Source organism: Heloderma suspectum, chromosome 15 (assembly GCF_057233095.1).
Source record: "Heloderma suspectum isolate Gila_16-S chromosome 15, 16-S_ref, whole genome shotgun sequence".
NCBI lineage: Eukaryota > Metazoa > Chordata > Lepidosauria > Squamata > Helodermatidae > Heloderma > Heloderma suspectum.
In genome coordinates this window covers 13,907,676-13,922,650 of record NC_139472.1, presented here as the reverse complement: position 1 = coordinate 13,922,650, position 14,975 = coordinate 13,907,676, and the positions used below count along the sequence as shown (strand labels likewise).

At 44.1% G+C, this 14,975-nt stretch overlaps 1 protein-coding gene across 1 annotated transcript in view; it reads left to right on the top strand.

Moving 5' to 3' along the window:
• The window catches only part of LOC146335365 (uncharacterized), a 32,428-nt gene that overhangs the window by 15,030 nt on the left and 2,423 nt on the right, over positions 1-14,975 (top strand). Inside the window, exon 4 of the mRNA XM_084821672.1 lies at positions 13,638-13,766. Within this exon, the coding sequence (XP_084677798.1) occupies positions 13,638-13,766 (129 nt within the window). The remainder of the gene's footprint in view (positions 1-13,637; positions 13,767-14,975) is intronic.

Below are 14,975 nucleotides of genomic sequence, written 5' to 3'. Positions count from 1 at the left end.
TGGTGCCCAAGACAGTTTCTCACATTGCAGGATGTGCCCGTGGGCCCAAAAAGGTTTCCTCTCCCTGCACATTGTACACAGTAATCCGCTTGCAACTTGAAGAGGTGCGGCTCAGGAATGGCTGTATCATCTTGCTATTCCTGCAAGTTTTGATTGGCCTAAAATCTTTCAACCTCTACATCATGCTCTGAACAAATTAGGGAAGATGATCCTAGTGTATCTGTTATTACACTTACCCTTTCAGCAGAAGTTCTGCTTTGGTGTCCTTGAATTTCAATAAAGGGTGAAGCACACGCAGCTCAAAGTAGCACAGCTAATCCTCCCCACCCCCCAAACCCACAGGAGGTAGCCGCCCTGTAGAAAATACTGCTCTGGAATTTCTGCACCAATTTGTTTTGCTCTAGAATGGACTTGGATCTACATTTCACACATCCCAGCTAATTTCAATTTTCTCCCACGTAGCCAGGGACTTTTGGACTGAAATGCACTCAGGTTTGCCAGCGTGCTGGAGTGAACCAGGATTGCCACCCAGTGAGTGTGTCTGCACACCGGGTTATCATGGCAGCAATTGCCAGCAAAGTGAGTTCACCCTGATGCTGTGTAATGACCTCTAAGCAAGGCAGGGATGACACTAGGAAAAGTAGCTTGGAGTGAAAGGACAGCAAAGACCATTATTAGTGGAGCAAGGATTTATTTTGTGCACTGGATTAAATCAGCACTGCTGAAACATTTGGAAATTCAGATAAGCCGTCTCTCGTCGTTTTTGTTGTTATTTATTATTTATTTAAATGTTTTTGTGAGATTTTTTTTTAAACAACAAAAGACACCCTCCCTCCTGCCCACTTGATGGTACAAAACATATTAAAATACACCCCTATTCCAATAGTTTCCTTCCCACACCCTTCCCTTCGGGTCACTAACATCCATTAGTTTCTGTGTCGTACGTATTAAGCCACTTACAGTTCTCACTTTCACATCTGCTATGGTATTACATTCTTTAAAAAAAAAAAAAACAACGAAGACCAAAAGAATGGGGGGGGAGGGGAAAATAAAGGAGAAGTTTGAGAAGGATGGAAAGGAAGATAAAACAACACGGTGTTGATAGAGCAGAGAGGTGGGAGGTGCAAAGAACATGTTCTCCGTTCCTCAGACCACACAGAGTTCTAAAAGATTTTGCAAGACATTTTGGAATGTATCTTCCTCGGCTCTTTTTATGCAAATCAGGGATAGGCAACTTCGAGAGTTCCGGGGGCCATTTTTCCTCCCCCAGCACCCACCCCCCCTTGGGCCACACACAGCCATGGGTGCCGAAAACAGGGGGAGAGGGAATAAAGCAATAAAAATACGTAGTTTGCCTGCCATCTCACCAGACTCACAATAGGACTGTTTAGTGCATGCCAATAAAAAATCAGCTTGCTGTGCATGTATTTATTCGTCTTGGATCTGTGCCCGCCCCCCTTCATCTGCCCCAAAAACCATTCACAAAAAACTGGGTTTTTAGAAAGGCAGAGTATTTTTGAGGTGCGGGTGTGTGTCACGTTGTTTCAGTTTTTCCTGCAGTTTATGTTCTCAAACCAAGACCTGCTTAGCCTGTTCTTTTCTCCAATGAGATACACGAAATGAGATACGCTTTCACCTGGCAAGTGTGCCTTCATTGTAGTGCGCTGCTGACTGCTGGCAGGTTGTGAAACTGCAGCAAGCCCTGGATTTCTGTTTTAATTCTTTATAAGAAGCTTGGATCATGAGTAGCAATGTATTGCGTTTCCATTTCAGGGATCTTCACCTCTTAATTTTTTAAAATATCATTGTAATAATCACTGAGGCATGCTTCAATAATATTATTGGCCTTGTTGCACTACACTTCACCAGCGAGGTAGGCATGCAACTTCTTACAGACGTAAGACCGTACAAAGAGCCCTGCTGGATCAGACCAAAGGTCCATCTAGCCCAGCATTCTGTTCACGGAATGGCCAACCAGCTGTCGATGGGAAACCCACAAGTAGGACAAGAGTGCAACAGCACCCTCCCACCCATGTTTCCCAGCAACTGGTCTACACAGGCATACCGCCTCTGATAGAGCCATCAGGACTAGTAGCCACTGAGAGCCGTCTCCTCCAGGAATTTGCCTAACCCCCTTTGAAAGCCATCCAAATTGATGGCCATCACTACATCTCGTGGTAGTTTAACTATGTGCTGTGTGAAGAAGCCCTTCCTTTTATCTGTCCTGAATCTCCCACTATTTTGGTCCAGGGACCAGTTGGTGGATCTCAAGGTTCTAATTCCTTTCCCCTCTACTCCTCTTCCCTCATGTGTCTTGTCTTCTTTGTTTGTAAGCCTCTCTTCATTTTGATTGATGTGAGCCACTCTGGGAGACAATAACTGTCTGGAATGCAGGATAAAAATACAGTAAATAAATAAATAGTACCAAAAAAGGGGTAGATCCTATAAGCCTGAAGTGCTATGTAACTGCTAAATAGTATATTGTTGTTTATTCTCCCTCCTTTCTCTCACTCACACACACACACACACATTTGTTTCTGAGTGGCTTAGTAACCACAGAAACAAGCCACCCTTCCCAGGTTCGCATGATATGATAAGCCACGGCTTGAATATTCATAATGGCAGCCAGCATGCACCGCAAGTTGCCATGGCTTATTCAAGCCAAGTTGCCTGCCACCAGTGAACCGAGTCAGAATAAAGATACAAGGAGATTGATGGAAGGGCTTTATATTTTTGCTAGGTGTAGCGGCCCCAGGCCTGTAACTAAGACACCTGTAGTTTTAGAGGGGCCTAGAGATCCATAGCGCTCTCTTTAAGTTCATTATTAGTGCAATTCTCTTGCTAGTGGGCCTCTTGGCTTGTGAGATGAGTCAAAGGTTGATATCGCCACCTCAGCACATTTCATGCTAACAAACTCTGAATCTTATCAGGGCCTGGGAAACACCTGAGAAGTGAGGCTCTGTCAATGCTATGTTTCCAGGTGTCTGTGCTGGGAAAGTTCTGATTGTTTTTCTTCTGAACAAGTACTGTTAGTCTGTGCTGGGAAAGTTCCAGACGAACGCTATTTATTTATTTATTTCATTTCTATACTGCCCAATAGCCGAAGCTCTCTTTATTAATTAATGCTTGCTGCTGTCATGCTGCCTCACTGCTGACATATATGGTATAAAACCCATTGTACCCCTTGGCTCTGGGTTCAGAGAAGCCATCTGATCCAACCATGGGGTACGCCTGTGCACTCTAAGTACTCAATAAAGTCTCCTTGTAAGTAAACCTGGATCTGGCTTATCACTATCTTGGCACCTCCAAACCTTAGCAGCCCACGGCCGGGGTGTACACCAGGCTACGAAGAATTAAAATTCTGCACCAACAGAAGGATAATATTACCATTTGTATGAAGCATGAGAGTTGAGCAACATGTTAGACTTTTGCATCATTAGGCCAAAGAATTATGCTGCTTTTCCAAGTAGGCATGATAGCAGTCAGTCAATAGCAACAGATTCCGACTGCAGCAATTTCATAGTCACCATTTCTTGTTCCCTTCTTCACCAGGGTGTCCAAGGAATCGTTGCGAGGCTGGTTGTAAGCAGATGTGCACCTGTAGGAACAGGAGAATTTGCCTCACGACCAATGGCTCCTGCCTGTGTGGGCTTGGGTGGACTGGGGAATTTTGTGAATTGGGTAATTTTGCTTGTGGGGTTCCACCTTGCCCCAAAAATGCAATGAATCCTTCTGTCACAATTCCCTTAGCCCCCACTTCACTTCAACGTCCAAACATACAAAGACGAGAGGCTTCAGTCTACAGCTTTTAATCCATTACTTCACAGGGTCATACAGATGCAAACTCTCCATCTACCAGGAATGCCTTCAGGGGATCCACATGGAATTTATGAGAGTTGCCCGCCATTTGAAGAGGGAAGCGGTCTCGCTAGCCTAACTTAAGGGGGAGAGGTCCCTCTCTTCTCATGAGGCCTCTAAGCGCAGCTTCTCATGCAAGGCCAATCAGGTAGACCATCTAAGTTCCGCCCCTGCCTTCTCCCTCTTTGCTCTGCGCCTGCGCCTGGCATCTATTAGGTCCACCTCCTGCTCGCTGCCTCTCACGGTGTGTGTGTGTGTGTGTGAGGAGGGACCCTCAAGCTCAGCCATCTGAATGTTTGTAACCTGAGGAGCAGGCCTACTCATATCTGGACTAGCCTGGGAAAACGTTTCCCCCATGTCTGATGGTTCTCCTTCAGAATATGAACCAGTATCCCACTCCGTGCGCTCAGAAACACCCCTGATGCTTGCCTGAAGAGGCCAGAGGTTGTGAACTGAGGTTCTACCTCTATCCCCCTCTGCTATGGGGTTGTGCCACACTCCCCCCCCCCACTTTTCACTTTCCTATTTACATGTGATGAAAGTAGAGTGGGGATTTCAGCTATTCGGGGACTTTTGAGAGTGGGACATTCTTCCTACCTCCTCCTGGCTGACAGCTACTATTTTAGTTTTTCTAGAATGCTACAAATCTATGCTAGCTTGTTCTGAGAGGTGTTCTGGAGAATCAGAATTGTTGGGTTGGAAGGGGCCTACAAGACCATCGAGCCCAACCCCCTGCTCAGTGCAGGAAGCTAACACTCTGACAGGTGGCTGTCCAGCCTCGACTTGAATGCCTCCAGTGCGGGAGAGCCCACCACCTCCCTAGGTAATTGGCTCCATTGTCGTATTGCTGTGACAGTCAGGAAGTATTTCCTGTTGTTCAGCCGGAATCTGACTTCCTGTAGCTTGAGCCCATTATTCTGTGGCCTGCACTCTGGGATGATCGAGACAAGATCATGGCATTCCTCTCTGTGACAGCCTTTCAAGTACTTGAAGAGCGCTATCATATCTCCTCTCAGTCTTCTCTTCTCAAGGCTAAACATGCCCAGTTCTTTCAGTCTCTTCTCACAGGGCTTTGTTTCCAGTCCACTGATCATCTTTGTTGTGCTCCTCTGAACCCTCTCCAGCTTGTCTGCATCCTTCTTAAAGTGCAGAACTGGACACAGTACTCCAGATGAGGCCTAACCAGTGCTGAGTAGAGGGGAACTAGTTCTGGGATTTGGAAGCTAAGCTTCTATTAATGCAGCCCAAAATAGCATTTGCCTTTTTTGCAGCCTCATCACATTGTTGCCTCATATTCAGCTTGTGATCTACAACAATTCCAAGATCCTTCTCCAAGAAAAAAATGGCAGCCCACACTGATGACTTCTATTCCAAATTCAGGCCATGTTCTCTTTGGAGGGCTTTTTAATTCAGCCCTAGGAGCTGATTAAAAACAACAACGTAGGAATCGCACATTGTACAGTCCCTCCATGGTGATCCGTGGCAGTCACATTTTCAAAATCTTTCCCCACATAGTAAACTAGGCTGTCACAGGGGAAAGGTTTTAGCCTGGCCTAGTTTGCTAACCAAGCATGGAGCGAGCAGCTTGAAAGAAATCCAAGAGGGGGTGGTATAAAAGTGGGCTAGAACAGCCACTTAGAAAACAAAGTGGATGCCTAAAGCAATGAGATGTTTTAGGGATACTTGAAAACAACATTTAAGAATTGAAACTTCGCTTCCCCCCCCTTTCAACCTGCCATGTTGAAGCATCTGTTGAAGCATCTTTCAGAGACTCTGTGAAGTGTTCACTAATGCTTCCAAGATGAAGGAAATCATTCTAGGACAACCTTCCCCAAACTGATGCCCTCTGGACATGTTGGATAGCCATGCTGGCTGGGAATTATGGGAGTTGGAGTCCCAACACACCTAAAGAGCACCAGATTGTGGAGGGCTGTTTTAGGATGACTCATGTGAAGTTGTCACTGGTATGATTCTTTTGTCATGGATTACGCCTCTGAGCAACACAGCATGTGCAGAGACACACATGGAAAAGGCGTAGCTGTTTGGTAGCGGCATGCACATGAAATATAGTGGTGCACCACTGTCCAGCTTTGGAAAAATTCTCGCAGGTGCCCATGTTCTTACCACACATTTTTGTTCTCAGAGATTCCCAGGGGGCATTCAGCCCATGTTCAATTAGTGTCAGTGCCATGAAGTGTGCGTGTATAGATGTTGCTATGGTTTCTGCCTGCCTGTGGGGGAGGCGGGTAGGGATTCCGGGGATCAATTCCTTCTCCATCTACCCTTTTCATTTCTTTCATGTTGTGTCGGTTCACTTAACATTTACGCCCATTGCTTTTGTTTGTTTTGTCTTTCTAGCATGGGGGTGAGGGGTGCTCATTTTCTGCCAGTTCGCTCTGGGAGACATGGGCTCCCCTGAAGAGCAATCTTTTGGCCCTGCCTGTGGCGTCCAGAAGGAGGCGCCATTCTGAGGGTAAGGAATATCTTCTTGGGAGTCTCTGAGAACAGAAATTCACGGTAGGGAAAAATCCATTTTTCCTCACTGTTACAACATAAGGCAGGGGTCCCCAACGGTTTTGGACCTGTGGGTGCGTTTGGGAATTTGAGAAACGTCATTTTGTGCATCACCACAAAATGCCTAAGCAGCGGGTCACTGCTTTGGCATCCACCTATTAATCTCAGGCTGCATCTTATTCAGCAAAAACTCTTGTTTCGAGTCTATTGGACACCACAACATCTCTTTAATAAGGGATTGTCTAATTCTGCTAATTGCAGGCAGTGCAATACAGCTAATGCTTCTTTTGAATATCTGTTTTCGCAATGTCCCGCAGTTGCTTTCTCTCGCAGGGAGTTTATTACACAGAAAAATGTTGCACTGGAACAGTCTTCAATGTTCCCTGATATACACACCCTTTTAAATGATTTACCTGCTTCATGGAAATAAATAAATGGTCAGTGCAAATGGATTCTCCTTACCATTTTGACAACGAAAAGACTGATATGTCAACACCGGAAGGATAAACATTCAACTCCTATAATACAGTGGATTGAGGACCTTACATCACTTGCAGTATTTGAAAGGGTGGCATAGAGATGCCATCTTCAAATGGATAGTTACTTGAATATTTGGTCCACTTTTGTTGCAGCTCATGTATAATTGCTAGAAAGTTGTATACGTTTCATACAAATCCGTGCCTGTATATAAAAATGGAAAAAATAAAACAAACTAATGATATTTAAAGATTGGGAGCTCACAGGCATCACGTCGGGAACTCATGGGTATCCACAGCGCCACTTCGGAGACCCTTGTCATAGGGGGGTGAAAAAGAGTGTGTGTGTGTGTGTGTGTGTGTGAGAGAGAGGTGGGGGAAAGCAGGGGGGAGAGTGTGAGTGGGCATGAAAAGTGTGTGAAAGTGAGAGCACTTCTGAGTGTGTGTGAGAGTGTGCGCCCAGGAGTCTTGGCTGAAGAGCAGGATAAAAATGCTTTGCGGAAATCCCACCTGCCTGCACGTGTGAGTGAATGTGTTTATGTCAGTATGTGTGTGCGTGTCGCCAGATTCGGTATACGTCAGTGTAATACTTATGCATGTGCATAAGTCCATGTGCATGGAACCGTGTGTGTGTTGCTTCATATGTCTGCTTGTGTATGAGTGTGCATATGTGTGTGCGACTGGAAGCTTGGCTAAAGAACGGGATAAAACTGTTTTGAATAAATACTAATCTCTGTGTGTGTGTGCACTTGTGTGACTGAGGTGTGCATAAGAACATAAGAAGAGCCATGTTGGCTTAGATAAGTCATGTTGGCTTATCTAGTCCAGCATTTTGTTCAGACAGTGGCCAACTGGATGCCCATGGGAAGCCCACAAGCAGGGTATGAGTGCAACTGGGGTAATACTAGTGGTAATATATAGCCATCATGACTACTTTCTATTGGTAATCCCCCTTTTAAAGCCATCCAAGTTGATGGTCTTCTCTGCCTCTTGTGAATTATGACGTCTCTAGTTTAACATGTGTGACCACAGCAAGTCCCAGTACTGCGGTTGCTATGATTTCTTGGCAAAATGTCCTACAGACTTCTGCATGGTTTACTCCCTTGTAAGTGGGTAAAAGATCGCAAATCCGAGTGCACATATTTAAATGGATTTTTATTTGGTGATTAGAAACACCAATTCGCTATTGGATTTTTAGTTGCCAAATGAAAATGTCAAACGTGGATGAAAATGACTAGAATTCCCCTTGGACACCAGCATTTCCTAAACCAAGTGATAACTGAAGAAGAAAACAAAAAACGTTATTTTTTTTTTTTAAAAAAACACAATATAAGGCACCTTTTTTTTTTTTACAAAACAATTGAAGCAATATTTGGACAAATGATTTCATAAGGAGAAAATACACTGAAACCTGGGAAAGATATCGAGCTGACAGATGCTTCTTTTTTAAAATTAAACTTTATTAAAAATTTAAACAGCCGTGCAACTAATGATACACATTTCATATCAGTTTCACACAGTTTCTGTCATTACAGGGTGTTGTTCTAGAAGAGGTACAACAGCAGCATTTAAGGCCAAGTTTCATTTCCATCTAAAAGCAGCAGCTTCTAGCCCATGCAGCAGTCTTTCTCCAGGTGCACATATAAAGTGGGAGCCCTTCTTCCATGATCTCTGCCAGTTGGAAAAGAATTAAAGCCAAACTGTGGCAAATTCTTAAAGTGATGGGAGTACCAGACCACCTTACCTGTCTCCTGAGAAACCTGTACAAGGGTCACGAAGCAACAGTAAGAACCAGACATGGAACAACTGAGTGGTTCAAAATTGGGAAAGAGTACGACAAGGCTGCATATTGCCACCCTGCTTATTTAACTTATATGCAGAGTACATCATGAGAAATGCCGGGTTGGATGAATCAGAGGTCGGAATTAAGATTGCTGGGAGAATTATCAACAACCTCCGATATGCAGACGATACCACCCTAATGGCAGAAAGCGAAGAGGATCTCAAGAGCCTCTTGTTGAGGGTGAAAGAGGAGAGTGCAAAAGCTGGTTTGAAACTCAACATTAAGAAAACTAAGATCATGGCATCTGGCCCTATCACTTCCTGGCATATAGAAGGGGAAGAAATGGAAGCAGTGACAGATTTTACTTTCTTGGGCTCCAAGATCACCGCAGACGGTGACCGTAGCCATGAAATTAAAAGACGCTTGCTCCTTGGGAGGAAAGCTATGGCAAACCTAGACAGCATAGTAAGAAGCAGAGACATCACCTTGCCGACAATGGTCCGTCTAATCAAAGCTATGGTTTTCCCAGTAGTAATGTATGGCTGTAAGGAAGGCTGAGCGCCGAAGAATTGACGCTTTTGAACTGTGGTGCTGGAGAAGACTGTTACGAGTCCCCTGGACTGCAAGGAGGTCAAATCAGTCCATCCTAAAGGAAATCAACCCAGAGTGCTCATTGGAAGGACAGATGCTGAAGCTGAAGCTCCAATATTTTGGCCACCTAATGCGAAGAGAAAACTCCCTGGAAAAGACCCTGATGCTGGGAAAGACTGAAGGCAAAAGGAGAAGGGGACGGCAGAGGATGAGATGGCTAGATAGCATCACCGATGCAATGAATATGAACTTGAGCACGCTCTGGGAGAGAGCGCAGGACAGGAAGGCCTGGCGTGCTCTGGTCCATGGGGTCACGAAGAGTCGGACACGACTGAACGAATGAACAACAACAACAAACCAAGAAAAACATGTCTGGCCTGTTTGTCCTTTGACTGTTCTAGTTTGGTGCACCAATTTCTCTGCCACGGCTGTGTACCACAACTTTTGATACCATGCCTCTGTGGGTTTGTGGCACTATCTTTCCCATGTGTTGCAAAGACCATTCTAGCTACTACGAGAATGGCAGCCACTCAAGTCCTTGTTGTAGTATTTAGCCAATCACAGATTCCTAGGAAAGCCACTTAATGAGATTCCCCCCTCCAAAAAAACCCCTCAGCCACCATGTATACTTGCCCATGTTCCCACAAAACCACCAAAACTTTCAGTGTGCAGGGGAGAGGGGTTTGAGCACATGACTGGTAGTGAGGATGCCCGTATGTGTGTGCCGAGATGGACTGATGTAGTCTCTGTGTCAAGATAGCGACCTACTTCTTCTCATTGATCAGTTCCCCCCATATCCTTTTCCCAGACTAATTCCAGGCCTCTAGAGACTGCTTCTTAATGCAGAAGTCTATATAGGCTTTTCTTTCCCCTCTCCTTGAATATTACTCTTTTGTCTTGAGTGTAAAGGGAAGATGGTCTAAAAAAGGTGACATAGCCAGCAACAATTTTTCATGCCACCTTTTCCAAATGTTTAGGACACCCTGCCATGAACTGATAGATCCTTATTGACCAATAATGCTAATAAATCCAGATTATAAAATATTTAAAGAAATCTTTGCATAACAGATTCCTCCATGAGACTGGTGGGACAGAGGTCAGTGTCTTTTGTATTCCCAGCAACCCATACTGAAAGGGAAACTGAACTGTATGAATTTTAAAATGGTATGGGCAAAGCTGGGGAGGGACTCCACAAAGCGACCACAAAAGTGCAACTTTAGACCCACTTTCTACTCTACCACTAACCTCCCATTTCACAGAAAGGGAAATTGAATCAAATTACTTTAAAATCAATGTGTGGGGAAATCCTCAGAGCCCTATAAAGATCGTCATAATCTGAAAGCAGCACAGAAATTCAGGCTTTGGAACACACACAGCAGAAGAGAACTTTAGACCCACTTTCTACTCTACCACTAACCTCCCATTTCACAGAAAGGGAAATTGAATCAAATTACTTTAAGATCAATGTGTGGGGAAATCCTCAGAGCCCTATAAAGATCGTCATAATCTGAAAGCAGCACAGAAATTCAGGCTTTGGAACACACACAGCAGAAGAGAAGGCCAAAGCTGAAAATGTGGGGGGTGGCATAAAAAAATTGAAGACGGTGATTACTTTGATTATCATCACTGACAAGACTTTGTCTGCAATGGGCATCATCCCACAGCACATACAACTGTGAGAAGCTGTTCCGCAAAGATGGGATGGATAGCAATTGTCATGCCTGGTTGCTTTGTGTAATCCAGAGCAATTTTCATCTGAATAAATGTACCATTGGCTCTATAAAATGAAAGGGAAATGACACTAGAAACAGGGAAATCTCTATTATGGGGTACAGTTACCCTTGAAAGACCAGGTGCGCAGCTTGGGGGTCATCTTAGACTCCCAGCTGTCCATGGAGGCTCAGGTGTCAGCTGTGAGCCAGACAGCGCTGTACCAGCTCCATCTGATATGGCAGCTGCGCCCCTAGCTTCCCAACCATCTGCTCCGATTGGTAATACATGCCCTGGTCTCCTCTTGTTTAGACTACTGTAATGCGCTTTACATGGGATTACCCTTGAAGACTGTTCGGAAGCTGCAGCTGGTACAGAACGCGGCGGCTCGCCTGATTAAAGGCAGCTGCCAGCGGGATCACATCACTCCAGTGCTGAAGGAGCTGCACTGGCTACCAGTTGTTTTCTGGGCCAAATTCAAGGTGTTGGTTTTGACCTTTAAAACCCTATACGGTTCCGGCCCAGCCTGTCTCAAGGAGCACCTCCAGCAACACCAGACAGGCTTCTCAACAAGATCAGCCTCGGATGGCCTTCTCTCTGTCCCATCAGCCAGTACAGCTAGGCTGGTGAGAACGAGGAAGAAGGCCTTCTTTGTGGTGGCCCCCACTCTGTGGCCCTAGGGAACTCTGCCATGCCCCCTCTTTAATGAGCTTCCGCCATGCACTAAAAACGTGGTTGTTCAGGCAGGTATTTGGGGTGGGCTAGGGTAATTTTAGAAATGTGATGTTTTTAATGTTGAATTTTATTGTATAAACTGTTTTTATTGTTGTACATCGCCCAGAGTGGCGGGGTGACCGGCCAGATGGGCGATTAATAAATTTAATAAATAAATAACAGAAATATTAGTTTCTCAGTCGAATGTAATTTTAAAGCAAGCACCTTTCAGAACAACTTCAGCTCGAATTAAGGAAGCAACACTATTCGTATGCGTGAGTTACAAGAACGTGGCTTTTTCAATACTTTCTGCTGTCAGGAGCATTTGATGGTTGGAATGTGCAGTTGATTGGTATTGCTTGCTATGGATGCTAGAAAGTAGATTCCGTGGCATTTTCTAGCATCAAGCCACATGAGCGTTTCTGACTTCCTTTTATTTCGAATGTTTTTAACAAAAGTACAGTATTGGAAAAGGGTTTGATTTTAAAATATTAAATTATGTAACATCTTTATTTTGTCATCAGTTTTAAAAGAATGGCCGTGCCATCTCATTGTATTCTGGAATATGATATACCGGAATACGCAGAATGTTTCTTCATTGCAATTCATATTGATGACTACTGTAATAGTGATAAAACTGTGTTCACTGCAGGATGTCCGCTGGGGAGGTATGGGGCCAACTGTGAACTGAATTGTGTCTGCCAAAATAATGCAGCTTGCAATCCAGTCACCGGAGGCTACCGCTGCCGGAAACGGCGTTCTGGGAACATGTGTGAACACAGTAAGTCCCAGTAGTGCAGACATTTTCTGAGGGAACTTCTTGGCAAAATGTCCCACTGGAAGGTTTACTCCCTCATAAACAGCTAAACCACTGCAAATTCCAGTTCACATATTTAAATGGGTTTTGATTTGGTGATTAAAAGAACCAATTTGCTGTTGGGTTTTTAATTGCCAAATGAAAATGTCAAGAATGGATGAAAATGCCTGGAATTCCCCAAAGTTCTCAGTTTTCACACGTTTTCGACATATTCGAGTGTTCATGATTTACTATCTTTTCATGCACATCAGGTTTTTTCTTCGGCTTTGGGCATTTTCGTGTCTTTTGGCATATATGGGTATTTTGACATACCTGGGAGTTTTAGACTTTTTCCATATTTTCATGCATTTTGTTCTTGATCTTTCGGCATTTGGCATTTTTTAGGTTCTTCAGGTGTTCATGCATTTCAGACTTTTTCTTGTACTTTGGGCATTTCATGCGATTTCAGCATGTCGAGTGCCTTTATGATTTTCTGTATTTTCATGCATTTGGCACAGGGGGCGGCGGCATTTTCATGCTTATTCATCATATATGGATGTTAATCGGTTTCTTGTAGAGTTTAATTGGGTGCTTAAAAATCATTAAAGCACCACTGTCAGTTTAAAACCCATTAAAATTGTTAAAACATCTCCAACTTCTTGTTTTCACTTTATATGCCATGTGGTTTTTCCTGCTGTGGATTAAACTCTTGTGTATGTTGCTTTGAGGCCATCTTTATCATCAATATACCTAGTTTTTAGCTTTGCAGGCAACTATTCCTTTTTGCAGCGGGAAGAGGTTCCCAATGTTTTCTGTGTATTGCTTTGAGATGATGAGGTGTAGCTGTGTGATCTTTACCCATTTTGCACTTGTGATCTTAGGTTTCCATTTTCTGTGGAATATTGCTAGAACAGGAGACCGTGGGGCTTGCGGTGGGTGTATGGATTCCCCTCCCCAAACACTTAATGTTTGTGAACTCAGTTTCCCTTTTCTATGCTTTGGAATAATCCATTCAGAACTTCTGGATCGAACACACCAGAGGTGCCCACAAGTTATGCCAACTGTAGTTCAAAAGGAGGATCCTACCAAAATGCTTAGATTCTGACAGATTATACCTGCCAAAACAAAACGGCATTTTGTTTCTTCTTGCTCTACCCCTTTTAACATACATGTTTTGAATCATTTCCCTTCCTAGGCTGCCCAACTGGTTTCCATGGGGTAGGCTGTCAAGAGCCATGCGACTGTCAAAACGGAGCTACGTGCAACCCAGAAACTGGTGAATGTCTTTGCGCAGCTGGTTTCTATGGCAACAAATGTGAGAAAGGTATGTAACATGGTGTACAGAGTTAGTGGAGTTAGTTTGGTGGCCAATAATTCTCTGCAAGAACAGTTCAAGGTGGTGGGCAAATTCTCTTGGAGACTACAAGTAGGAGCTAATTCATATTAAGAATATATGTGTGTTTGTGTATATGTTTTGGTGAATGCCAGAATCTTGGTGGCTGATACTTACCAGCAATTCCCTAGTATGGGACATTCATTTAATCTTGCCATTCACCATTCCTGAGAATATTTTACATCCTGACAAAATTGGCTTGCATGTATCTCAAATGTGAACGTTTAGAGACGAACTCCAGAGGGTTAGCTCCAAACACAGTTATGAATTTAGTCAGACCTAAGAGCTTTAGGTGATGCATTTAAATCCCAAAGTCGACATTTCATCCAGAATGAAGTGCATTGCAAATAATTCCTGCTGGGAGGTGCAGTTCTTTATCACCACACTTCTGCATTCGGACTTTCCTCAGTCTGAATGGAATGCAGGGTTAGCTGAGGTTTGGACTCACAATTCTTGGATACAGAGAGATAACAATTTTGTATCGGCTTCCCTGACCCCTTCCTCTGGTAAATCAGGTGGTTCAGCACTTTCTTTTTGAGGCTCTGAATCTGTCAATGCTGCTACATTGCCACCGTGTCTGAGAGTGTACCTGTCACTGAAGCTCTATCTTTTCAACCTTTGCTGACAATATACAACTTCTCTCCTCCCCACATAATGCAGATTTCAGTATCCAGGATTCCCAAATATCTTTTTCCCTCCACTAGAACTTCTGCTCTCATCCCAGAATCAAAGTCTTGGGCTTTCTCAAGTCTGATTTGACAGAAATCTACATTCTGTAGAGTGTCTGAATGATTTTCAACAGTCTTTACCATTCTGACTGAAGGTGGTGTACAAGATGTCTGTGAGGGCTCAGTCCTGACTTCCCACTTATACCTAGTTCTTTCAGTCTCTGTTTACTTTTTCCTGGCAAGACCCCTTGAGGCTGGGGACTCTTGTCTTTTAACTGCTCCCTGTTCAGCCCCATAGAATGATCTCTGGGGTAACATTCTGAGGGCCTTTGTCTCTCACTAGAAACCTGATCTCTGAGGGGAGTTGAAAGAAAAAATGACCCCAAATCATCACATCTCTTATGCCCTCCTTTGTATCTGCTTTGGCACTGCTCATCCACTTATCAAATAAGTCTTAGCACCTAACTCCACC